General features: G+C 38.2%; 1 protein-coding gene across 2 annotated transcripts in view; it reads left to right on the top strand.

Annotated features, from left to right (window-relative positions):
- Gycalpha99b (guanylate cyclase 1 soluble subunit alpha 2) overlaps positions 1 to 26,165 on the top strand; it is an 89,542-nt gene that overhangs the window by 40,797 nt on the left and 22,580 nt on the right. For both annotated transcript variants that reach the window (XM_078189205.1, XM_078189196.1), the window contains exons 2-3: positions 8,216 to 8,289; positions 9,014 to 9,093. In XM_078189205.1, the coding sequence (XP_078045331.1) occupies positions 8,216 to 8,289; positions 9,014 to 9,093 (154 nt within the window). The remainder of the gene's footprint in view (positions 1 to 8,215; positions 8,290 to 9,013; positions 9,094 to 26,165) is intronic.

Below are 26,165 nucleotides of genomic sequence, written 5' to 3'. Positions count from 1 at the left end.
GATAATTAATCGCGCGACGAATAATGTCCGCCGCCGGCCACGGTATCTTCGACGGCATAAATTCCTGGCTGGATGGCCGCGTTTTATTACGCGGACACTCGGACCCCAGCTTGATTCATTGCAACGACGCGCGTCCACTCTTTGCATATTAAATTCAATATTTCTTCGTTCGTTGCTGCGCGCTTTACCGGCGTTTTCGTTCAGGAGCTGTGCTCGAATGCCGGCGAATTTGTGCGCGGATTACATGGAAACGTTCGCCGCGAACTTATGCAAGGATAAACGCTGGACGAGTCGGATTTTTGTATAAAAGTGAAATAATATTTTATAAGATAGTATATTTGTGAAAGAAGTATTTTAACCCTTTGCAGATCGTGACTTTTTCGAGCAAGTGAGGTAGCAGGAAGGGATGATTTTCTAAGATGCGTCGAGTTGTCTTGTATACGAATTATTTTAATTCGTAAATAATAAAAATATAATTCATATACGATTATATGCAATTATATATAATTATATAATTTGCACAGAAATTATCTTTGCAAAAATGCCAACTGTCGCCTCTCACTCGTCCTGTCAAACGAAACACCGTGGCGACCAAAAGTCGCCTCTCGTTCGCAAAGGGTTAACTATTTCTGCAGCAATTGCATTTTTATTTTTACAACTCCTGATGTTGTAAGGATCAGTTGCTTACATGTATTAGAATTCGCGTTGTTAAATGAATTGCGTTGGAATTGAACAACTGCATGCTCGTAATTTATACAGTACCTGTATCTAATCATCAGCGAAGTTAATATTCCAATGTGCCCGACGTAGGTGTTCGTAGGTGTGGCATGAGACAGCTATGAATACTTAAAATTTAATCGTATTAAACTGGGAGGCGTCACATTACGTGCTGTAAGCAGCAAAGAACCCTATTATGTGCTGAACTAGAGCGATCCATTTCTCACGGCTAGACGCCTTTCACGACTTTTCCAATATAACACTGTGCAACGAATTTTAAGCACGCAGCCTCTCTGAAATACGGCCTCGCGTATTTTTCTACAACGTCACTAAATTTCTTCTAAAAACTGCAGACTCGCAACATTATTTATAAGACTCGTCTGCTGACTGTGAAACCGGTGTAGTCAATTCTGATAGGGTTGTAACTCGTGGCTATAGTTCATGCATCTATGTTTTGATGACTAGTTGATGATTATTGGGTACGAAATAATTGGTTTCGAATAAGTCACGGACTTAAGAAATAAAGACATTAATAATGTTTGATAAATATCTTAGTTACCTTAGTTATTTAATTGGCAATATTATTATTACAATATCTGAGATTATTTTGGTTCAATTATATTACTGAAACGAGATGGATTTTTACAGTACTTCACTTTCACTTCAATTATTAATTTTATTTCATTGGATTGATCAACTTTAATATATACCTTAGTCACTATGAACATTTAAACTTGCGAGTTAACGTCACGGTAATTTATTATATTATATTATCTCAAGGTTATGTCAAGGTAATTTATTATATTATATTATCTCAAGGTTATGTCAAAGTAATATATTATATTATATTATCTCAAGGTTATGTCAAGGTCATATATTATATTATCTCAAGGTTATGTGTGCCCATAAGCACCCATAAACTTCCAATCGTCGTTCAAAGCCACGTCCAGTTGCAATCGTTCACCAAACAATCCCAAACCCTCCGCGAATTATCCCACAGCATCCGCCTCGCCCCAACGACAGGTGTGCAGCATGCGCAAAAGTAGCAGTGTTTACCGTGTCACGTCTTCACCGAAGTGGTACAGCCCGGAGAGTCTCGAAGGCCTCTACCTCGATAGCAGGCTCTCCCGTTCGCGATGGAATTTTCGCCGGGCGTGGTGCACGAATTTCTCTCGCCGGGAATTCGATTGTTTCCCTGTTGTCGGCCGTAGCGAAAAGAAAATGGAAATATAATTTCCGTCGCTCTCCGCCGAAACGGAAGAACGTGTTCGCCTTCCTTTTCGTAGGCCCGCGCGCGCCGCCACCAATGAAATTTAATCAAGCCGCGAGAGTTTCGCGAGGGCGGAGCCCCTCTCGGCAAAGTCAAACAAAAGTTGCCGCTGGACGGCGACAAGCATGTTTATCGATAATATCCGGGATATACTTCGCCGGTGACCCTTCGTCCGGGGTCCTCTTCCGCGATCCTCCAGAGGAGACTTATATTATACTTTTTCCGTATGAAATCCCTGCCGAGCGCATAAAGCGGGGAGACGGATCGATCGGGCCACTTCAAGTTGTCAGCGACGACTGCACGGCTCGCGGACTTTTTCTCCGGTCCCTGGAAATTGCAGGTTATCCGAGGCGCACTTACATCTGTAATTTCCAGAATTTCCCGGCCTCTCTTCCTCTCTTTCTCTTCCTCTCTCTTGCGTTCTTTCTCTCTTGCTTTTTCTCTCTTTTATTTCGTCTCTCTCTTGCTCTTACTCTCTTTTTCTCCCTCTCTCTTGCTATCTTTCTCTCTTGCTTTTTCTCTCCTCTGCTCTTTCTCTTCCTCTCTCTTGCTCTTTCTCTCTTTCTCTTTTCCTCTCTTTGCTTTCTTTCTCTCGTGCTTTTTCTCTCTTTTATTTCGTCTCTCTCTTGTTCTTTCTCTCTCCTGCTCTTTCTCTCTTTCTCTTCCTCTCTCTTGCTTCTTCTCTCCTGCTCTTTCTCTCTCTTGTTTTTTCTTTCTCTTGCTCTTTCTGTCTCTTGCTTCTTCTCTCTCTCTTGCCTTTTCTCTCTCTTGCTCTTTCTATCTCTTACTGTTTGGCTTTCTCCCTTTCTCTCCGCTTGTACGTCCGATTCGTTCTGGTTCGATGCGGCAGTCTTCGAGAGAGAGAGAGAGAGAGAGAGAGAGAGAGTTGTTAAACCATGTATTTCCCTGGAACCAGCCGCGCAACTATTGCACCAACGCGATCCGTTTCTGTCCCTTCCATCTCATATTTATTCGAGTACTGTGAAAATCCACCTCGACTCAGATATACACAGGCTGATTCACGGATCTGTCTCGCAGTGTTTCGTAACTGATACGGAATTATCGCAAATATTATAATATAATAAATTACCTTGACATTAACTCGCAAGTTTAAATGTTCATAGTAACTAAGGTATACATTAAAATTGATCAAAGTAATGAAATAAAATTAATAATTGAAGTGAAAGTGAAGTACTGTAAAAATCCATCTCGTTTCAGTAATATAATTGAACCAAAATAATCTCAAATATTATAATCATCAAATATATCAAATATTAATCTCAAATAATGATAATTAAATATTATCATTATTATTATTATAATAGTTATTTAAGTAAGGTAACTAAGACATTTATGAAACATTATTAATGTCTTTATTTCTTAAGTCCATGACTTATTCGAAAGCAATTATTTCGTACCCAATTTCCACCACCCCTAATCTTAAACTGAATTAACTAGCCATCAATGCTTTACGCCTACCTGAGCAAGCAAACTTATTCACCTAATACCAAGCTAATACCTGTCTAATACCTATCTAATACCCAGCTAACACCCAGCTAATACTCAGCTAAATACTCTGGCTATCCTTTTACCACCGCGAAACCTTTATCAACTTCTCGAAGCCTATCTGGCGGACGATCGCTCTCAACGAACCACCTTTCAACCCCTTGCCGTATTTTGACTTGTTAAGTATAAATGTTATTCCGTTCCTTTTAAGCCGGATAATTGTTATAATTTGGTACAAATAAACTTTATACGCGTGTTTATTCGTAATAAAAAGTTTATTGCAAAACTTCACACGCATCCCGCGATTTCAACAGATTTCTCTTACAAACAACGAGGGTACGAATACTTATGGAGCTGCTTGTACGTACGGGCGACGGTTGCCGAAGTCGAAGAGAAAGAACGAAATTGTGACCGGAATTCCTCGCCGCGGTCGGAGACGGATAACGCGGATCGTAATTCAATCCGGCTCGGTGCTGGGAACTGGTCAGAAAATGATTCCGCGTTTAACCCCGGGCCCGGGCGTCGAAGGTCGCCTAGGCAAAGTAATGTCCCACATAACCGCTTCGGATCGGAATTCCCACGGGAATAGTTGCCCATTGCCGCCGTCGCAGTCGCCGCCGCGCCGAGCGGAACGATAAATTCTCGTCGGCGCGGCACCGCGCGTTATATAATTTACAATTAAAAGCCGGCCTCTCGGACGGCGAGTCGCTTTTACCAAATTATCAGGCTCGATTATTAATTTCGCCGCGTCTCGTAAAGTAGAAAGTAACGGCGCAGCGGATTCGAGCGGATTCGAGCGGAGTCGAGCGGAGTCGAGCGGAGTCGCGAGCTGTTCGCCAGCGAAAAAATAAATATTTTCCATTTTCTAAATAATTTCTAATTAATTTCCCTTTTCCTAAATAATATATAATTCAGTGCAAACTTTTTATTTATAGCTAGTTAATATTTAATATTTTCAAGAATGTATGTTTAATTCAAAGCGCTTTGTTGTGGTGTAACTCCAATGGTGTAACTCCATGCACCTTAGCTATATTCACCTAAAATAATTGTATATACAGTCAAGCTACAGGTTGATAAATTAATAATAAATATTATATAATAAATTGCAAATTATTATACAATATTATATAATAAAAGCAGTTATCTTTACCACCAGGGTGGTAATTATCCCCGGGCATTTTATGCAAGCCTGGGAGAACACGATGCGATAAATAAACTAATTCAATATTATCAGTAACAAAGTACTTTAACAAAGCAAGTTACCAATTTTAATTTTAACATTCTCTTTTTTTCTAATTGACTTAACATTCTCCGATCAAACTACCATGCTAACCTCTAATTTCTTCGAAACTGCGGAAAACGAACGATGATTATTTGCGAAATAGACGATTCGTTTGCGTCACGCGACGAAAAAAGATGCCAGAACTTCCCGCAGTTTTCGGCGACAGGTTTCGGTTATACATTCACGCCAAGAACTTCGAAAACTATGTTCCGTCGTGCTTCGCACCCCTGCCTTCTAGCCGCTGGCGGACCGATGCGATTTATGCACGGTTTTTCGAAAAAATCTGCCAGCTGCCGCGGCGGAAACTGCGGAAAGTCGTTCCCGTATTCAGATGGATGCCGAAAGAAAAGTTTCTGCTTGTTAGACGCGACGCGCCGACCAGAGAGAGAGAGAGAGAGAGAGAGAGAGGCAGAAGGCGAAGTTACGAACGCTTGCGGATTACGTCGATTCGGTGGGACGATTTTCTACTTGACGGAATTAGGCGTCTATAGAAATTCGGCGGACTTCGGCGGCGTGCGCGCTGGAAGAGGAAACTCGGCGGACCACGGACAAATAGTAGACTTCCGCTTTTCTGACCCAGTTCGCGGCGCAACTAAAATTCTACCGTGGATTCCAACAATTTCGCGATCGTTCTAAATCATTAGAGAAGTGAGGCACAGATATGGAATTATTTGGATTATTTTCAACCTTGATTTCTATTAAAATTTACTTTTACATCCATTTATATTTAATATATTAAAAAATTATTATAAAAATTTTAAATTTCAAGTAACCCATTTTGATCTGAATTTCTATCATCTGAAAATTAACATAATATATCAAAAATTAAATATTTATAATTTTTACAAACGACAATATATAAACATCTATTTAAGTCTCTCCAACCGTGGATTATCAATTAATTACAGGTTCCTCTAATAAGAATATTAAGCCGCCGAATTATTTAATTTTAATGTTTAATTATTAACTCAACTTTTTCATTATCATAATAGGGTACAAAAAAACAAATAATAAAATTGCTTTGCCGTGGCTATACGTTCCAATTCGATAATTACACTAGGTGATTTTATATAATTTTTAGAATTGTTCTGTATTATGTATTTTTTATATTTGCGTGGGGGCAATGCTAAGAATGTTAAGAATATATTCTACCCTTTTATTAAACCCTTTCTAACATTTCTGCATACACCGCGAGTGCATTAAAGTAATGCGGCATCTAAGAAGTTGGTGCAGATAGTGCGAGGGTCCTGCAGAGAGAACGTCCAGTCCAAAAGCATAAAAGAAAGTATTATCTAGGAAGCGGTACAATGGTATAAGGCTCGAGCAAGAATCACCGAAATCCAGCGATTCCATTGGAACTCTGCGGACCTTTGAGACCTCCGGAACCTCTCGAAGTTTCCAATACCATTACAGTAGCTCGACTCGAGACTCTGTGGCTGTGCGATGCCAGGCGAATCGAACGCGGGGGTGGATTTAGGTTCGGAGATCATCGTTGACGTCGTCGTCTCTGCTTGGGGGGATAACGAAGGGTGGGAGAACAGCAGCGAGCCCATCGAGTCCGTAGGCTCTCTCTCCTCGATCATTAGCATGACGCTCGCCGATGCTCGAGAGGAAAATAATGCGATCGTCGAGAGAGTACGCGCTCTCGGTATATCGCGTGCGTTTCGATTTTATGCGGCAGACGTGAATTCCGTCTCGTTACGCGTCACAGTAATTTGGAGGATTCGACGGTAAATTGGTATCATTTTCGAACCTCGTTATAGGCATTGCAATGATTGTCGTAATTTTTGAATTTCATTATAGACGTAGCAATGATTGGTACAATTTTTAAATCTCATTATAGACATAGCAATGATATCTATACTAAAAATAATTAAGAAATAGCAATTTCTAGCTATTGATAATGAAATGTTTTCTGAAAAAGAAATTCTTTTAATTCCTATAATCGAATCAATTAAAAAATACAGATTTAAAAAATAATAACTTGAAGCTATTGATAATGAAATATTTATTGTAAATATAGAAGGATAAATTTTAATAAATTTCAATTGCTATTTTCGATCTAAAAGAAATTCTTTAAATGTAATTAATACAGCATAGAAATTAGATCTTGCTTTAAATATTAATTTCACCAGTATATTAATTTAATTATTATTACTCCTCTAAACAGTGATTAATTCCTATAATCGTCTCGATCAATCATTTAACCGAATGAATTTAAAAATACAGATTAATTGTTTCGAGGGAATTAATTAAATTCGCCTGGACTTAAGTGTTCGATTTAATTCGAGTAAATGGATTATTAATTGAGGCGAATAAAATTGTTGAATTCGATTGCAATCATGTATAATTCCATAATTAGAGCAACTGATCTATACTACAACTCTACACGAGCCGCTTCCATCGTTTAATGCTCGCCTCGATTTTTTAATATCATTACAACGTAATCGAGTAATTAAAAAATTTTGAGAAATTAATTTTTCATTAAAGGTCGTTGAATTCTATTTTAACCGGACCCCAGTGCCCTCTCAACCCCCATCGAAACGATAGCCCGTCTAATAAGTCCGGTGTTATCAATACCGCGGGCCCCATCAAGTTTTCGATAAGGCGGATCCCGTTACGAGATCCTTCGATAATTGTTATCGGATCCGCCGCGTTTTCGATATTCATGATCGCGTGTCGAATGACTCTCGTGATACTCGTATCATATTCAGTAGCGCCGGACTGTGTCCAATATTGATTATTCCACGCGGCCTGTGTGTGTCGCCGCCGCGGCACATAGGGAGTCCCTTTTACCACGGTCCTCTCTCGGATGCGGCCAGCTTCTCGCAAGGGTAGTAAATGACATTCATCAATTCCTCTTATCCGATACGGTTTTCCACGCGGCTCTCCGCCGCTTTTGCGACAGTTTAGCGTCTAGGTTATGTACGATTTTTACGGAGACTCCGAAAACTTCGTAACTTTCTTTCGAAGTTGATAGCATCAAAATTTATTTAGCGTCGATGTTTATTCGATCAAAATTCAACTCGTTCGAGACATTTTGTTCATTGTTCTTTTCAATGATCGAGCGCCATTTTTAAAGTTCTCGACTTTTGAGTGGATAAACTTAGTTTGTTTAATTTTATATAACTGTATATTTTTATAAGTAAATGTTTTTGTCAATTGTATAAGTGTGTACTCGTTTAATTATATATAAGTAAAAACTTGTTTAATTATATACAAGTAAAAACTTGTTTAATTGTATATAAGTATATACTTATTTAATTACACAATATTATAATATAATATATAATTCAATTATTCTATGTTATTCTATGTTATATTTATGGTATTCTACGTTAGCACGGGGGAACATTTATTGATAAAATAAATTTCGTAGTATATATTTGCGCAAATTTATATGATCATATATTAATACAAGTATTGGATTTTCATTGCAGAACTTATGGATCCGCATCGCATTGGGCAACGTTCTGCGAATAAACGAGTTCATGATACCACGTTCCGGGCCTCTGTAAGTATTGTTCTTACTATATAACCCCCTGGGTATTCTTTGTAAGCCCGGGGGAGCATTTATTGCTAAATAAATATCAATTATTTGTGATTAATATATAGTGTTATTATTATTATTAACATTACTATACAAATACTAAAATAATAATAACAAGCACATTAATTACAATAACGTTAAATAATAATATAAATAATCTGCATCGAATCATATAAAATAGAAATACCGTAAATAATAAAACATCAATCATCTAGCTTCGGAATTAAAATATCCTCGTCTTCAAAGGGTTAAACCAAATTCAAGAAACAGTACAGTATAAAACGACGTCTAATTCGCTGCGATTCACGGTCGTCGTCGGAACAAACAGCGCCCCCCGGCGATTTTAAACAGGAGCCGCGTCCAAGTTTATCGCCGACTGAAATTTCAAACTCGCGGAGGAACGTGCATCATCGCAGCGAATTAGGCGACTATTGATCTCGACAACGGGATAATAAGATCGCCGGCAAAGATATCGTGTGCACGCCGGACAGCTTATCTGGTTAATTGAACGTCATTGAAACCGGGCCTCCCCCCCCCCCCCCCCCCCCCCCCCGCCCCCTTCCCGCGCTCCGGCTGTCCCGTTGCACGTGTATCGGAGACAAATACCAACAACAATTCGCAGCCGTCGAGAAGGTGTATCACGGCGGGAGCTGCGACGCTAAAACTGTCTTTGTCTCTGCCGTTTCAGGAACGCCGTGTTCCGATCCGACGACAACGAGGACGTGGACCTGCTGGTTAACATATACGACGCCGCTGACTTCGAGTTCGGTAAGTCGTTGATGATGACATTAGGCTTAATTACTAAAATTTTTAATTTACTATTTTAATTTGAATTTACTAGAATATTAAATTTTAATTTATTAAAATTTTAATTTTAATTTACTAAAATTTTAATGTTAATTTACTAAAATTTTAATTTGAATTTACTAAAATTTTAATTTGAATTTACTAAAATTTTAATTTTGATTTTCTAAAATTTTAATTTTAATTTACTAAAATTTTAATTTTGATTTTCTAAAATTTTAATTTTAATTTACTAAAATTTTAATTTTGATTTTCTAAAGTTGGGCTTATAATTGAGTTAACAGGAAAATAATGCTAACTGCGATATAACGCGTAGTTGGCGTAAGCAAGATAACGTCGATTTTTGTCGCGAGAATTCGCGCGTTCGGCTCGCGACAATACGTAGCCTAAAACTAGCATATTCCGGCGATCAGGTGCTTAAACATTCGCGGTGTTTACCGGAGGATCCTATTGCCAATTAAGCAACCGCTTCCGGGCGTAACTGCGGAGAACTACTACTACTACTACTGCTACCGACGCAGTGATTACAGCGAAACTTTCCTATCCGGTAATACACGGTCTTTTCGCCGAGAGATCCCCTTTGATCTCTTTACAAGTCTCCTTGTCCCCCGAAAGAAGAAAGATACAAAGAAACAATCGACCTCGTGACTGGGATAAGTGGGTGGATCAGAGTTTCCAAAGAACTCGGCCGAAAGCGTAATACTTTTACTTAATGCCCTAATAACTTTAGCCCACACCGGGGAGCATGAATATAGCATTGAATATGCTATAATTAAGTCACTTATTCAGGGAAGAATTTTTTTAGAAAGGATCAATCCATTTAATTGTTCATATATAGCACCGAATATACTATAACTGAGTCACCTATTCAGGGATGAATTTTTATAGAAGGGAACAATTTATTTAATTGTCTGTTTTTTTATTTATCATTTATTTTGTTTTATTCGACGAGGTTTTGTTAATATTGTTGACGGAGTTTATAATAGTTTTAATAGTTTTTCAAGTGATTCTCATTTTAAAATATAGATATTGTTCAATGCTAATCTTATGAAAATATAAAAATGTTTATAGTTAAATAACCGGTCAGTAAATTGCGAAGATTACTTGTGTTAATAATTTTTAGGTCTACTTGGACAATACAAAGTAGTGCCACTGTCAACAATATACTATTTTTATAAATAAAATTTAAACTTGAGTTCATAAAAAAAATAGTGTCGCAAATAATAACTGCTAAGCTACAAAGATGAGGTTATGTCAAAATTATTACTAGACTACAAAGATAAGGTTATGTCAGAATTATTACTAGACTACAAAGATAAGGTTATGTCGAAATTATTATTAGACTACAAAGATAAGGTTATGTCAGAATTATTACTAGACTCCAAAGATAAAGTTATGTCGAAATTATTATTAGACTCCAAAGATAAGGTTATGTCAAAATTATTACTAGACTCCAAAGATAAGGTTATGTCGAGATTATTACACAGATAAGACTACAATCCTAACCGCATTGAAGTTGACATAACCTCACCAATGCTATAATAATTTAACAATCGCAAATTAGAACTCCGATTATTTTATCTCCTAAACAAAAGCAACATTCATAGTTATGCATACAAAAATCTTCTATTATTATATTTTAAAAAATTTTATTTTTTTAAATCTATATTATTATTATTAATTATTAATCATCACACCCTTCCACCTCGTATAATCGACTTTCCTCCATTTTCATCCAAACATCGGAAATACTAAAAAATAAGAGCTATACTTATACTCCTGACTATAGTCAACATTTTGTCCATTATGTAGCGGAGGATATTTATTTATCAGTATTTAGAGCGTCGCCGCGGCAAACGTCGAGCGCGCGATGATTATTGGCGCGCCGCCGTTTCCCGAAGCCGTACCCGGCAAATCTTCTCTTGTCTAGAGTTGAAAAGTTATGCGATACTTCGCGGGCTTCGTGTTCCGCGTACCGAACCGACAAGAAGACGGGACACACACACACACACACACACAGGCAGGCACCGCCTCCAGATTTTCGCTTGCTTCCTTGCTATTTTGCACGCGCGAAAGCAGTCGCCGGAGGACGCGTGAACTTTTCCATTTCGAGTATACGAACCCTTCTACGTTGCATTCCGAGTGCACTGTAGCCGACTTTTCGCACCGTCTTTGCGCGCCTTTGGATATCGGAATAGTTTTCCCATTTCTACCGAATCACATGAAACTGCCACTGTTTCTACTTTGAACCTCGTACGATTGTTATGTCGAAATTCATGCTACCTGCTGAAATGTCGTAAGGTTAGAGTCGGTGAGGACATTTTTCTGGGATTTTTGCTAGCTGTGGTTGCATTGGTGGAGTTGAAATTATTATTTAAATTTGAGTTCTGTGAATATTGAATAATAGAACTGGCATTTATATTAAATAGTAGATAATTTGAGGATTTGATGCATTTATGCCAGGAATGGTGGTTGACCACTTGCAAAACTTTTGTCTTTGCAGTGGCAATGATTAAATGATTTTTTAGTGTAATAATTTTTATATAGAGTATAATAGTTTACTGACATAAACTTTACTGTATTTACTTAGTGACGGATTTATTTATTATAGTAATATATTTAATGAGACGCTTCATTTTTCAAGTTCAAAGGACACGTCCCCATTGGAGCAAGTAGAATAGGAACGTCTTTGATCAGACAGAGTACTTTACTTAGCCTAAATTCAATATCCTATACAACTATTCCACCGTACAAATTGTAAATAATTTTATCAAGTAATAATATTAATAACAGCTTTAAAAATCGCCCATATTGTTAAATTTATTGCATATTAATATCATTCTGTATTTTATGCAAAATAAAAATTATCTTCTCTTAAAAAATACAGAAAAATTACATAGACATAAATGGCCTTAATTAGAACACATTAAAATAGAAATAAACAAATTAAAAATAATACAGCAATATTCCAAAATTCTTTAGTTATCATCTCCTATTTATTTGTCCGTCGTATTTATTTAGAAGTCCGTCGCTTTACAACAATATTAACTCCTTACACCTCAGTGGTGACTCTAAAGCAATATATATACCAATAAAGATTAGATTTAATAAATTAAATTTAATAGATTAAATTTAATAGGTTAAATAAATAGAAATGCACTTTGTTACACAGAATGGAAATACTATAACCCAAGATAATTACATCATTTTTACAATTCAAACGTCTTCGAGTGCAAAGGGTTAAAAGATCTTTAAAAACGCGACTTATCCAAAGCAAAAGCGAAAAGTCGCTAGAAATTCCAATTTCGACGGTAACGCGGATTAGCCGGCGCTTTCGGAGACAATGATGATCTATCGGACCGGGCCCGGAGCTCCGCGGAGGTTTAAACACAATCTACTTTCGTGCCGGAGCCGAGCGGAAAAGCAAAAAAAGGTTCGGCGGAATGCAATCGATTTCCAATTAAGCTTTTTTCCGGCCGCTTTTCACCGAGCCACTTGAAATCCAGTTTTCGAGAGTGTAATGATTAATCGGGCATCGTTTGCCTAGCTCGGCCAACATCGCCGGAACGCGCGCCGCAAAAAACGATGTTCTCGTGATGCGCGCGCCAAGCCAACGCGCTCGATTCCGCCGGGGAATCCGCTACGGAATCGGAGGATCCCGGGAGGCGGTTCGAGTGGAGGTGTTTCAATGTATCGTTCCGCGTCGTCGCCGAGATTCCTGCGGAAAACAGTTCTGCGCTCTGTTTTTTTAAGGAATGTTTCGAAGTCGGAGACGAAGATGGTCTTTTAGCGTAGAGAAGACATGGTCGTTCGAACCTCGTGGCTTTATAATTGCAGATATATTTTTTAAAAAAGAGAGAGACAGCTGCCTAATGCTAGAATAAAAAACAATGACATAACTGTGTTATTTCTACCTTTTTGTGCATGAAATTCTTTTTAATACATTGACCAGGTTCTTCCAATTAATATGATTCCAAACACGATATACTTTACACTGTATTTATTCATTAAACGAATCAAATTATTTATATTATTTCTGGAATAATATTCGTCTAAAGTATGTTATGTTGGGTCTCATTTTAATTGGGAAAGTATCAGCAATATGTTAAAAATAAATTCAATTTTAGGATATTAATATTAAGACAGTTATTGTATTATATAATATAAATTCTTCAAAATTAGAGTAAAATTCTTGTCATTAACATCAAAGCATTTCAGTTAAATTTTTTAGCCTTGAAATAAACACTAATTTCTCTTATGAGAAACTATTGCAATTGAAAAGCATCGACTTGCAATAATTATAAACAAGATAGCCCCTCAAAGTGTATTAACTACCTCAATACTTAATACTCGATACTCGATACTCGATACTCGATACTCGGTACTCGATACTCGATACTTAATAATGCATTAACTACCTTATACAACTCACACCTTGTAAACTTGATACCTTACGCGACATTAAAATTGACTTTTCACGCAGCCATTGGCTCAAATTAATTCTGCGTAATTCTGCGATGTTTGACGGCTCTCTTCGAGACGATTTTCACGAAGAAAGATCCTACTCATCCGAGACAAGGTTCCCAGCAATTTGCGTTGTCGCCGGAGGCACGCCCGGCCAGCGAAATCGAACGTAATTACTCCTCCACGCTCGTTCCCTCCCTTTCAATCTTCTTTCTCCGGGCGAGCGTCCTCCCGGGCCGAGCAGGATCCGCGCGGCCCGACGTTTTTAACAGAGCAGAACGGAAAATTGGAGCCCGATGAATGAGCCGGCGAACCGTATCCATTCATTCCCAGAATCCCGGAGAAGCTAATTTCGTTGAGCTTTTGTGCCCGCCGGGATCGCTCTCTCTCTCTCTCTCTCTCTCTCTCTCTCTCTCTCTCTCCTCCCTCTATGGCATCTTCGTCGGCGGGTCGTTCCCTTTTTCTTTTTTCTATCATCGCAGCGTTTTCTTTTCGGCCGCGCGTCGTTTTTCCCTTCGCGGCGGTGCCGTTGATAACGCGATGGGAGGAGATTCGTTAATACGGACTTGACCGAGTTTTTAATTGAATGACCGCGGCGATAGCGCGAAAAACCAATCGATACCCTCTCTAGCCTCGCGGATATAAAATATTCAGAGGCGTTTCCGTTCGCGGTAACAGGGCCGCGATTTATAATCCCGTTCTATCGACGGCCTCTCGCATTTTTCCACGTCGTCGACGGCGAGATCGATCGGCCACCCCGGTCGAACGAACGCTCGATTTAACGAGCCCGACGATGACTGCTAAATACCTTGATGAAGAGCGCGCGTGACCGCGGAAGTATCGACGCGATGACTTTTGCTAAGGCGTCACGCCGCGGCGTCAGTAATAGCGACGAATCGTGACGTTACATGCGTGGACTGTATTAACCCTTTGCCCTGAAATTATTCTATTTCATTCCAAAATAATTTTGCCAACATTAAGTTTTAGATTTAAAAAATTGTCAAGTAGTAAAACTGTTGGTAGGAGTCACAAGAATAAATTTTGTATGCATACAAATTTATTTTGTTAAATAAAATGGAAATACTACGAACCAGAAAAATTATTTCGAATTTACAGTTGAAATGGCTCCGAATGCAAAGGGTTAAATGGAGGACCGGAATTTAGTGGAAAAGAAACTTATATATTATACATCAGCTTTTAAATAGTCATCATCATCCTATGAATATTACAGGATAAACATTTGAACCAAATAAACTTTAGCTTGTAATAGCTAGCCTACGATTTCAAGAAAAAAAAACATCAAAGAAATACTCGCAAAAGAATCTTCGTACGCGACAAGCTCGCGGCTCATTGGCCACTTCGCGCGTTAAAAACCGTGGCATGGGAGCGTGGAAGGAATTCGGAAAAATGCTGATTTCACGGGCAATTACCTCGAACAGCGCGAGGAAGAGGCGCACCTGCTGGCGCACGCGGTGACAGGGTGCTCGTTCGACTGCACACGGGTTCATTAAGTTTTTCCTCGTGCAGTGGAGACGCCTATGTACACACGCGGCGTCGTAATATCACGCGCGCGCGCACGATATACCTCATTAATCTCTCCCGGATGATGGGGGTGATTCGATGTCGCCGATACGACGCGTATATAACCTCGATATGCCCGGAATTCGGCGGCGGGACGGTTGATTAGCCGGAGGATCAAAGCGCCGCCGAAATCTTCGGAATTTTGTGCTAAGCGCTTGAGCCGAGGTCGATCTTGGCTGACGACGGTGTTAGGGGCAGTAAGTCAGTTTTCCCGCATCGTACCACCCGTGAATTGATGGTGGCAGACCTGGAACATCGTTTTAGAGAGGACCCGCGCGAAATCCACCCAGTTTTTTAGTATGTGATTTCGGCGACCCGACCTTATCCGACCCTTGTTGATGGCCGCGTTAGGTGGCCAGTTTTCAAGGTTTTTAGGGCAGAGATAGGGGGAGGGAACTTGAAAATTACTTTTTAGATGACGGTAGTTGTGGAATTTTTGGATAAATGTTTGCTTTGGTTGAAACAAAATTTGATTATTGGTGACAACAGTTCGATTTATCGAAGGTAATTTTCTCGGTTTGAGGAGTATAATTAGATGACGTCAACTTGGAAGGCGCCATTTAAAAAAAAACACCTTGGAGAATTATTATTAAATATTTGCATCGATTGAAGCAAATTTGATGCTTGTTAATAACAGTATTAATTAATGTCACAGTTATCTCGCATCTCGAAACATAAATAAATAAAGATAACACCCAAACACTATTTAAAAAAAAAGCCCAGACATAACCTCAATATATCAAGCTTATAATATTGACATAAACTTCGGCATTTTTTTATCAAATTCCAATTTTGTTTAACAAATTTAATCCTAGGTGACAACCCTCGTTGATGGCAGTGTTAGGTAGCGAGACAATTCTCTCGCTTCTCGAAGTATAAAAAGATGAAAATAGCTCAAAAACGTAATTTTAAAAATACATCGCAATCTCCGGAATTCATTATTAATTCGAAGTATTGAAAACAGTTTTATGGATTTTACAAGAACAAACAGATAGGAACAGCTTGAAAACATTTTTAAAAGTCTCGCCGGATCCATTGGAATTTTTTATTAAATATTTACGTCGAACCAAACTCAATCCTTGGTTACAACACTTTGAAGCAATAAAGGCAGACTTCTCGCTTCTCGAAGTATAAATAAATAAAAACAGCTTTAAAACAACGTTGTAAAAATACATCGCGATCCCCGGAATTGTTTTATTATTAATTCGAAGTATCGCAGACAGTTTTCTCGTTTCTCGAAGCGCAAACAGACGAAGACAGCTTGAAAACCGCTTGAAAACGTCATTTTAAAAGTACGTCAGACCTTCTTCGGGGATTCTTTTATTATTAATTCGAAGTATTGAAGACAGTTTTTTCTCGTTTCGCGAAGAGTAAACAGATAAAAGACGGCTCGAACAACATTTTAAAAATGTCTCGTCGGAACATCTTTGGCCCTTTGTTTTTTTTATCAAATGTTCGCATCGAAGAAAATTCAAGTCGCGTTGGCGGCGACAGTTTGAAGTGTCGAACAGAGTTTTCTCGCTTCGCGAGGTGTAAATAGATAAAGACAACGTGCAAACACAATTTTAAAAGGACACCGGGGCCTTTGGTATTTTTTATCGAAATCCAATTTTTTGTAAATTCGATCCTGGGCGACGACAAACAATTTTCTCGCTTCTCGAAGTATAAATAAAGAAAAACAATTTGAAAACACAATTTTTCTCGAATCCATAATCTTTGGAATATAAGTACTGTTATTATGTAACTATAACACTATAATAATTATTATTAATTAAATTATTATTACTATCCATACATACATATAATAATTACTAATAATTAAATTATTATTACTATCCCTAGGTACATATAATAATAGTTATTATTAAGTACCCTAAGTACATATAATTTTTTATTATTAATTAAATTATTATTATTATCCCTATGTACATATACTTTTTATCATTAATTAAATTATTATTATTATCCCTACGTAATTAACCCTACAATATTAATAATATTAATAAAATCAACCCTACAATAATTCACTTAATAATAATTACAACTAATTACAGGAATAATAATTAAACGTAACGAAGACAAGCAACAGCGTTAACTCGTCGATAATTAGTTAACGGATTAAGGGCGGCAAGTTAGTAGTTTTCATCTCGGTTGCATTATTTTTCAAGCGGAGCTTGTTGCAACGCGCAGACGGGCGTTATCTTCCGTGAACAAAGTTTCTCGACGATCCCAGTTGGAATCGTTAGTACCAAGTTCTGATTCGTAAAGCCGGGATAATGAATTGTTGCGCGCGTAGATTGTTATTCAAACTGTGAAACAGGCGCGATCGACGAAACTTCGACGAGCTAATACGGAGTCGCTAATGTTTATTTCAATGGTATTAAGGCCGTTTATTCAGGACGAAAATAGGCAGATCTGGCGCGAAATTGTTTTAAAAAAGTGCCTTTGCATTCTCTAATTAATATATATAATTTTTATACTGTATAAAAAATGTCGAAAGGATCTTTCATAAAATATCAACCCCTTGTCTTTAGATGTTTAATCGTCTCAAAGTTTAATTATTTATTTCAATAGTATATCAGTCGAAATTATTTAGAAAAAAAATACCTGAGCAACTCTAGTATTCTATAATTAATGTAAATAATTTTTATACTGTGCAAAAGTATCGTAGAAACCATTAATAAAATCACAACCCCTTGTCCTTAGATATTTAATTTCTCAAAGTTTAATTATTTATTTCAATAGTATATCAGTCGAAATTATTTAGTAAAAAAATACCTACACCACACTTGTATTCTATAATTAATGTAAATAATTTTTAAACTGTATAAAAATGTCGGCGAGGTCTTTAACAAAATCTCAACCCCTTCACTGTCTTCAGAATATCGACGCCATGAATACGATATGCCGTTTTATAATAGAACCAACATAATTGCGACGGAAATACGGGGTTGCACAAATATTTGCGAACCGGGCGATTATGTTCGCAGCGCGGACCGACTTTCTTTCGATACGGGGAACACACTGTTCCTCGAAAACGTCGAACTAATAATTTCGCGGCCGGTAATAATGTTAACCAAGGCAATAAGCGGCCGGCTAACGAGAAAAACTAATTAAATCGCGATTGAAAATTCTCACTGTTCCGCCTTAATTAAACCGCGCTCGTTGAATTATAAACATTATAGAGGAGAGGCACAAAGGTTTCCCTCCAAGCCATGGAAAATACAGAGTCACGGCGATGTATGCGCAACGATATTAACCCGTTTAAACGCGGAAATTTTATTCGGCTTTAATTACCGAACGAGATTCGCGCTGCTCGACCCAAAGTTAAATATTGTATAAAATCAAATATTATACCGTTCACGTAACACGCCGTTCTCTTATCAATTCCTCCTGTCTGCGGTATTAACGCGTCCTGACAAGTGTCAGCTGTTCTTCTATTATTACTCTATTATGTGGCAATGGAGACATTGTTTCGAAAATACCTCGAGAAATAATTATTTTCTTGCCGTGGTACCTTAATAATTTTTTACGCAGAATGAACAGAAGAATCGATTTGTGTAATAAAAAATATGTAGTACTATTTAAACAAATTATGCAATTGTTAATTGCACATGCACTTCTGCATTTGAAAAAAAATTAAAGGCCTGTAGATGTAGTGCTCTTCGAATCATTTATGTTGTTCCTCTGGCATTTTTTCGTAAATGCAATAATAACGAAGTTATGGTTTATAACAATTGCGTGGACCACCCTGTGTGGCTAATACTATACTATAACTATACTAAAAAATATATATGTCAAGAGAAATGGTAATTTAGTTACGAAAAATTTTATCCGGGTAAAATCCAGCCGTACCTAAGAGTTAAACAGCCGACTTAACCCTTTAGTAAGACACTTTTGTTAATCAACAAATAATTGACTATAATATTTAAAAAAATAAATTACGATTATAAACTTTTATATTCTAGAAAGTAAAATGATATTACTAAAGGCAATAAATATCATTGTAAAATGTAGAGAAAAAGAAATGACTTCTACTTCGTGATAAGCTCCGTAGCGAAAGGGTTAATAAGCATAATGCGGTTCCAACGATCGTTCTTTATACGCAAACTCCGCGGCCGTATTATCGCCGGTACACAGTTCGATCGTTTCAGAGGATTCATAGCCAACGGAAGAGAAAGAAACGGAATCGTAGATGGTGGGAGTCCCATTGAAAGATCTATTGTATCATGATACCGACCTCCGCCATTACTCTTTGGCTCTGCGAATGTGTAAAAGAACGCGCCGAGAAAGAACGGTGGTAGTAAAAGGTTTTCCTCGAGGAACGATTTATTTTCCACGTTTTAACATAAATCCAGTCAGTCGCTTTTACTTCGCTTCTTTAATATTGATTCGACAAAAATAGGAACGGAGGGAGGGGGACTTTATTGGGCACTATTCTCGGCGAACCTCTGTCGTAGGTCTTCGCTTTCCGACTGCTCGTTCTCGTGTGCGGCTACACCGCACCGTGTTACCATCTCCAATAGCTTCGGGTTCGTCCCTTTTATTCGTGTTTTCGTTCCACGCGTTCTACCGCGGCGCATTCGGTATCTTGACATATTTCACGCCTCTGCGCGGTTCCAGCTACCGTGCGCACGCAACCTTTGACAGGACATTTGGAAAATTCGACGCGCGACGGATTTCTGTGCGGAATAACGCGCGGAACGACGCGGTCGAATATAATTTCGAGCTGCTGTTAATAACTGAACTGTGAAGTTTTTTGTAGCCGCGATGGGAATGAGGGAAGGTATCGGAATTGTCATTCTTGAGTTATTGTTATTGAAGAGCGAATTTTATGGAAACGTAATAAAAATAGGTGTAGGTTATGTTATAATTACAAGATGTAATTAATTAGATATATATTGAAATAGGCGAATCGGTTCATAGAAAATTCTGTGTTCTGTGGGAACTTGTTAAAATTAAGTTATTTTTTAATTCCGTGTCTGCAATTTAATTTTTAGTTAAAACATAAATTTATGTATAATACAGAGCGAGACTTAATTTAGTCAATTGCTTTGTGATTACTGCTTGGTAAAATCGAACGATACTATGGCATCGTGACAGAGTTATAAATTAGTAATTTATAATTTACATATTTTCATTATTTTGTGGTAATTTAGTCATTAAATATATTATACAAAAATCATGATATACAGTGTTATAAGAATGCTGTAGATTTAGTATTAATTAAACCGCAGATTTTTCATATTCTCGGTGAAAATGAATAAAAATATCAGAATCATTCTTTATCTATTATTATTAATAAACGGTGAATTTTACGCAATTATAACAAAAACGAAGACATGAAATACAAAATATTGTTTGACAATGACAAGAAGACTGTACATTTATTTATTGTGTCTATATTTTATTTAAAATCTTTGGATCCAATTATTTATTTCCAAAAGAGGCAGGATCAAAGCACCTGATCTATATTGTTTTCTTGCCGTCTGTACTTCTATCTTTAATTCAGTAAGAAAATTGCACCGATTAATTATTTCGTTTCGTTTTTATTACAGTTTGAAGATTGAAAGGCAAGGCGCGCGTTTCAGACATATTTTATTACATTATTTCCAAAAAAGCAAGCGTCGCAGATTTTTATGTTATATACAGTATATTAAACTAAAGCCTTGAAAGGAAGGCAGCGTCGAAATTGATTCGTCCGATTGAATAAACTAATATTTTTAAGCAAAAGAATTGAATTTTCCTTCTTATCTTAAATCCGCGATTACTTAGTTGCCAACCCAATAGACGTCGCAATTTCGCACAAAAGTCTCAGCCGTTTTCCGCGGGCCACGATACTCGAGCTCTGTGTACCTGCGCGGGATAGTAATTACGCGGGCGGCCGGAATGCAAATTCGCGATAACGCGAAAATACTGGGCGCAACTATGCGCGCGCGCGCGCGCGACCTGCCTTATCTCGATGGCGCAGCAGCCGCCCCTTAACGAGATCAGCCACGCAACAAACGATCCCCGTAAGAAAGTTTCCGCTCGCGTTCTAACGACAAGTAATCCGGCGCGTTCAAGATTAATGAACGAGGGCCCGGGTTAACCGGCCCGGGAAAATTGCGTTCAAGTTACTGATCGTCTACTTACGACCGGGCGCACTGATCATAATTTATGGAGACGGACAGGCAGCGGCCGATATGAGCGGAGACGGTTCGCTGCTATTGGATTCGCCAGGAAGTCGCGTCGGATTTGACAGTGATGGGACCTTTGCTTCTACCAATGCTGATGACCGGGGATATTAAAATTAATCTGAGGAATTTGGTTAATGGAATGAGATTTGTTTAAGTACGAAGTTATGGTTATTATTTAAATTAGAGTTAAATTTGGTTGTTATTAAAATTTTAATACGTTTATTATAGTGTATTTTGAGTACACTTTTTAATGTTTATCTTAGTTTGAGAGTGAGATAGTGTATTTTATAGTGAGAGTGAGATAGTGTATTCTATAGTGAGAGTGAGATAGTGTATTCTATATTGAGAGTGACATAGTGTATTCTATAGTAAAAACGAGATAGCATATTTCTGCACTAGCGAATTTTTCGACGATATATATTTCAATTCAATTTTGTTCGATTATCAATCTAGGAATACACAATCTTGTAGTACTAGATTGGAAACTATGAAACGGGCGTTTTCGTTTAGCCTATGCTGAGCTCGGGCGCCCGTTTCATAGTTTCCAACCTAATAATGCAATTATAATAATAATGATCGTCGCAAGATCCTCAAATATCTCAATTAAAAAATAAAAACCATCACCTAGACCACCTTCACAACAAACTGCCAATTTGTTTCCCCTATAAATACATTAATTACACAGGATAAAATCACGATTGCATCTAGCACTCAAGGCAGCTTCGCAGCGAATATCAGCGAGGAATGCAATTCCGAAGTTGAGAAACTCGGTCGCTGACCTACGCTGTTCGCAGCAAGTTTGCCCTAACTGCGTTACTCGACAGGGTTAGTTAGGCACAAGATTTCGGTGGTCGTCGCCAGCAAAGCGTCACGGCGCCCCCGTCACATGGTAATGAAAGGACGTCGATATCCGATCCCTTGGCCAACAGAGGAACACATCCCCTTAAGACCCTCCCCGTCTATCGATTCGCGTTTAAAGGAAAACGCGCGTCAAAGCTCGCTCCCCCTTTTTAATATTTCCCCTCGTCGCTCACGTCGGTTCTACCCGGACATCTCGCGGGGGCTGTGCTCGGCTGGCTGACAGATCCCGCTGTTTCGCAAGGCTTCCTTCGCAAGCTGTCGCGCGCGCGTTCCTACCCCGTGAACCGCGGCGGAGCGAATCCGTCGGCGTGGAACAGAGGCTGCTAGGACTAGAAACTAGGGCGCGCCGGTCCGACGGGCCTGAATATTTCATCGGCGATACATCGGAAGACAGCGAGGGATCGTGTAAATCAAATTCTTGCCGCCGTTCTCCTTTTTGGAACGTCACGCCGACGTCGGTAATAGCGACGAATCGTGACGTTATATGAGCGGACTGTATTAAATAGAGGACCGGAATTTAGTGACGAAAAAACTTGTATATTTAGCTTGGGACTATTTATTCAGGCACGGAATAAACATCAATGCTCCATCCCTTCTAAGAAATTATACCTGTTGGGGCGTCAACGGCGTCGTCAGTAATAGCGTTGAATTGTGACGTTATATGCGCGGACTGTATTAAATAGAGGACCGGAATTTAGTGGCGAAAGAAACTGATATATTTAGCCTGGGACTATTTACACCTTTCCTTTGGTGATACGAGGTCCTCGAATTCTATTCCAACTCTGACGTTCTGATAATTAATGTAAATAATTTTTAAACCATATATATTTTCGTCAGGTGTCTGGCGAAAACCGAGCAACCTAGTTCCTTTCTATGGTGTGTCAGTCCTGTTTTTATGATAACGCGATCTTCATGTTTTTTTAGAAACGCGATATTCATATTTTTCAGAAACGCGATTTTCATATTTTTTGGGAACGCTTCATATTTTTTGGAATCGCGACCTTCGTATTTTTTAAAAAACGCAATCTTCGTGTTCAAAGGCTTATTGAATCAACCGGTTCCAAGCTGTGGCCTAATTATCCGTGACGATAAAATCGTTGTACGATCGATCGATCGACCGGCGGGATAAGAAACAAACACATCTGGTGATCGTGTCCGCATTGACAGCGCGCGACAACCATAAATTATTCGCCGTTTCGTTTTTGCCGCGTTCGGAGCGATCGCTCGGATTTGTCGTTACGCGACAAGCAATTAACCAGCTCTAAACGGGGAGCATTTTGCTCCCGGATTTTTGCGCCGAGTCACTTGATGGACGTATCAAGCACATCCGACCCACTATTTTCGCGGGGAGTACGTTGCGCGTGGATTTCTTTTAATGAGGCACGGGTAAATGGAGCTTGTAAGAGTGACAGAGATGATGGAAATGTTTTGATGGGTTAGGTTGGTTGTATTTTATTTGGAATCTTTTTACAAATATTACTTATTTGTAAATTGATATATGTTACTATATGTAAAAATGTAATAAATAATATATATAATATGACAATATAATAAGTTCTATTTTATAATATAACAATATAATAAATACTATATGTTATATATCAATATATATATATAATAATATATAATTATATAATTATATATATATAAAATAATGTTATATGTAATTTTATCTATATATAAATAATTATATATTTTCTGTCTATTTTTAATAGTTTTATTTTTATCAATTTATCTAGAATTAAACTTTGTTGCTACAAAAATTATTTTATAAGGTGACAGAACAATTTTTAGTAGCGCCTCAGAGTCACCACTCGAGTGCAAAGGGTTAAGTCTTGCGACACACACAACACTTTCAACCCTTTCTTAAATATAAAAAATTCTCTTTCGCTCGAAAATTATTAATTATAATATATATAAATATAATAATTAAATCTTAAATATAAAAAAAATTCGTTCGCTTGAAAATTGCAACGTGGTAAAACAATTTTTACTACTTCCTTGGAGTCGCTTTTCTAGTGAAAATGGTTGAACAAATGTTCGACATTTTCGGGGCGACGGTGAATCGCTCGTGCCGTTACAAAACTGAACAGACTGCCTCCGAAGCGTAGAATACCGCAACAAGTTGCAAGAGGTATGTACGTGCCGCGAACATTTTGACGTTCGCATAGAAATTCTGCAACAAGGTGCTCGAAATGCATCGTATATAGAAAATGAAAGGCGGCGGTTTTCCGTCGCGCGGGACGCATCCGAGTATTCGCGTCGGTAGAATGGGATTTTTCCGCGATCTTCCACTTAATTCCACTATCTGTGCTTTCGAGCGCCGATTTTAGTTAGTCTCGTATGTGTTATTACTATGTCTGCGTGTACACTCGGCTAGGAAAGTTTTCTTCACGGATGTAGCGAACTTCAAAGCTTCGATAAATTTGACAGGTGTATTTTACAGGTGTCGGATGATTTAATACTGAACATTTGTGATTATAATAATTATAATTCTGTACGTAGTCCTTTTTTATTTAAATTAATTTACGTGGTTGTGGAATTTATATTTTGTAGGATGCTTAAGGGAGAGTCGAAAAATATCCACAGAAATTTAACTGTACATTATTGTTCTAGCTTTTATGAAGGTTTTATATTTTATTTTCGTATTAATAGGTACCCGAGTGGAATGAAAATAGTATTTACAATGATATAGTGTTTGTGTAAAACTAAAAATAAAGTAGTGTTTCTATCAAAATAAAAATAAAACAGTATTTATATCCAAATAAAAATAAAATAGTATTTGTAACAAAATAAAAATAAAACAGCACTCGCATCAAAATAAAAATAAAACAATATACGAAACTAAAAATAACACAGTATTCACATAAAAATGAAAACAAACATATTACAAAGATAAAAATATTGTTTATAACCCTCTCTCCTCCATTAAACAATCTCTGAAGCTTCCGATACCTCGAACGTCCTAAAACATACTACGAAACGCGCGGACATTCATTGAATCAAAACGATTATTTATTAATTTCCCAGCCTTTGTGGGCACACTTTGATTCGACGGTGTCCGCGCGTCGGCCCGAATAAATTTAAACCCGTTCCGCGGGCGATAAACTACCCGCGGAGAATTTTACGCGGCGAATTATTTTCATTATCGCGAGCCGTTTAATACGGTTGCGCAATCGCCGCGGTAATTGCACAATTTTGTGTAAACGATCCGCGGGCAAATCGCATGATTTAAAACTCGCTTAACCATCTTCCACGTTCACGGGTTTACGTTTCCGTAAACATCGGATATAGCAGTAACGCCCGGGTGATCTATAGGAGCATTAATTAAACCGCCTGAAACGACCAGTTGTAAAATAAGCCGTTGTTACAATGGCCCGCGAAGCAGCGACTGCAATTATCTCTCGGATAGTTTTACCGTGATAGACATTTATCGCTTTCGAAGGCTGTCGTAAGTTCGCGTTAAGCGGAACTTTAAAAAACATCATGGGGCGTCATGGCGTCGTTAGTAATAGCGTTGAATTGTGACGTTATTAAATGATGTTGATGAAAGTTAAGCGATAAAGTATGCGTTCTCTCGGCAGGACGAGTAATTTAAATCTATATTGCATGCCAGATGTTAGCCAAAAGTCCTAACCTCAAAAATAGTTGGCTAGGTACGTACGTGTCATAAAGAATATTAGTGCTGGGCACTAACAATCAGCCACACGGCGACGAGCGGCGACCGTTTACCGTGCCAATACGATCCAATTTGCTGTTCATACATGAACTCGTTACAACGGGACCCCGAGTTCTGATGAAATTCAAGACTTTAATGAAGCGCCCTAATTCTTGCCCTCTGGTTCGCGACGTCCCCGTGTGGGAGCAATTATTTCTTCAATACGCCGCCGAGTATATGATCGACGACGCGTTTAGACGGGCGGCTCGCGACTCGCGCAAATTGAACGATTT

Source organism: Augochlora pura, chromosome 2, assembly GCF_028453695.1.
Source record: "Augochlora pura isolate Apur16 chromosome 2, APUR_v2.2.1, whole genome shotgun sequence".
Lineage (NCBI taxonomy): Eukaryota > Metazoa > Arthropoda > Insecta > Hymenoptera > Halictidae > Augochlora > Augochlora pura.
The sequence above is the reverse complement of the archived record's forward strand: the minus strand, read 5'-3'. Positions and strand labels throughout refer to the sequence as shown.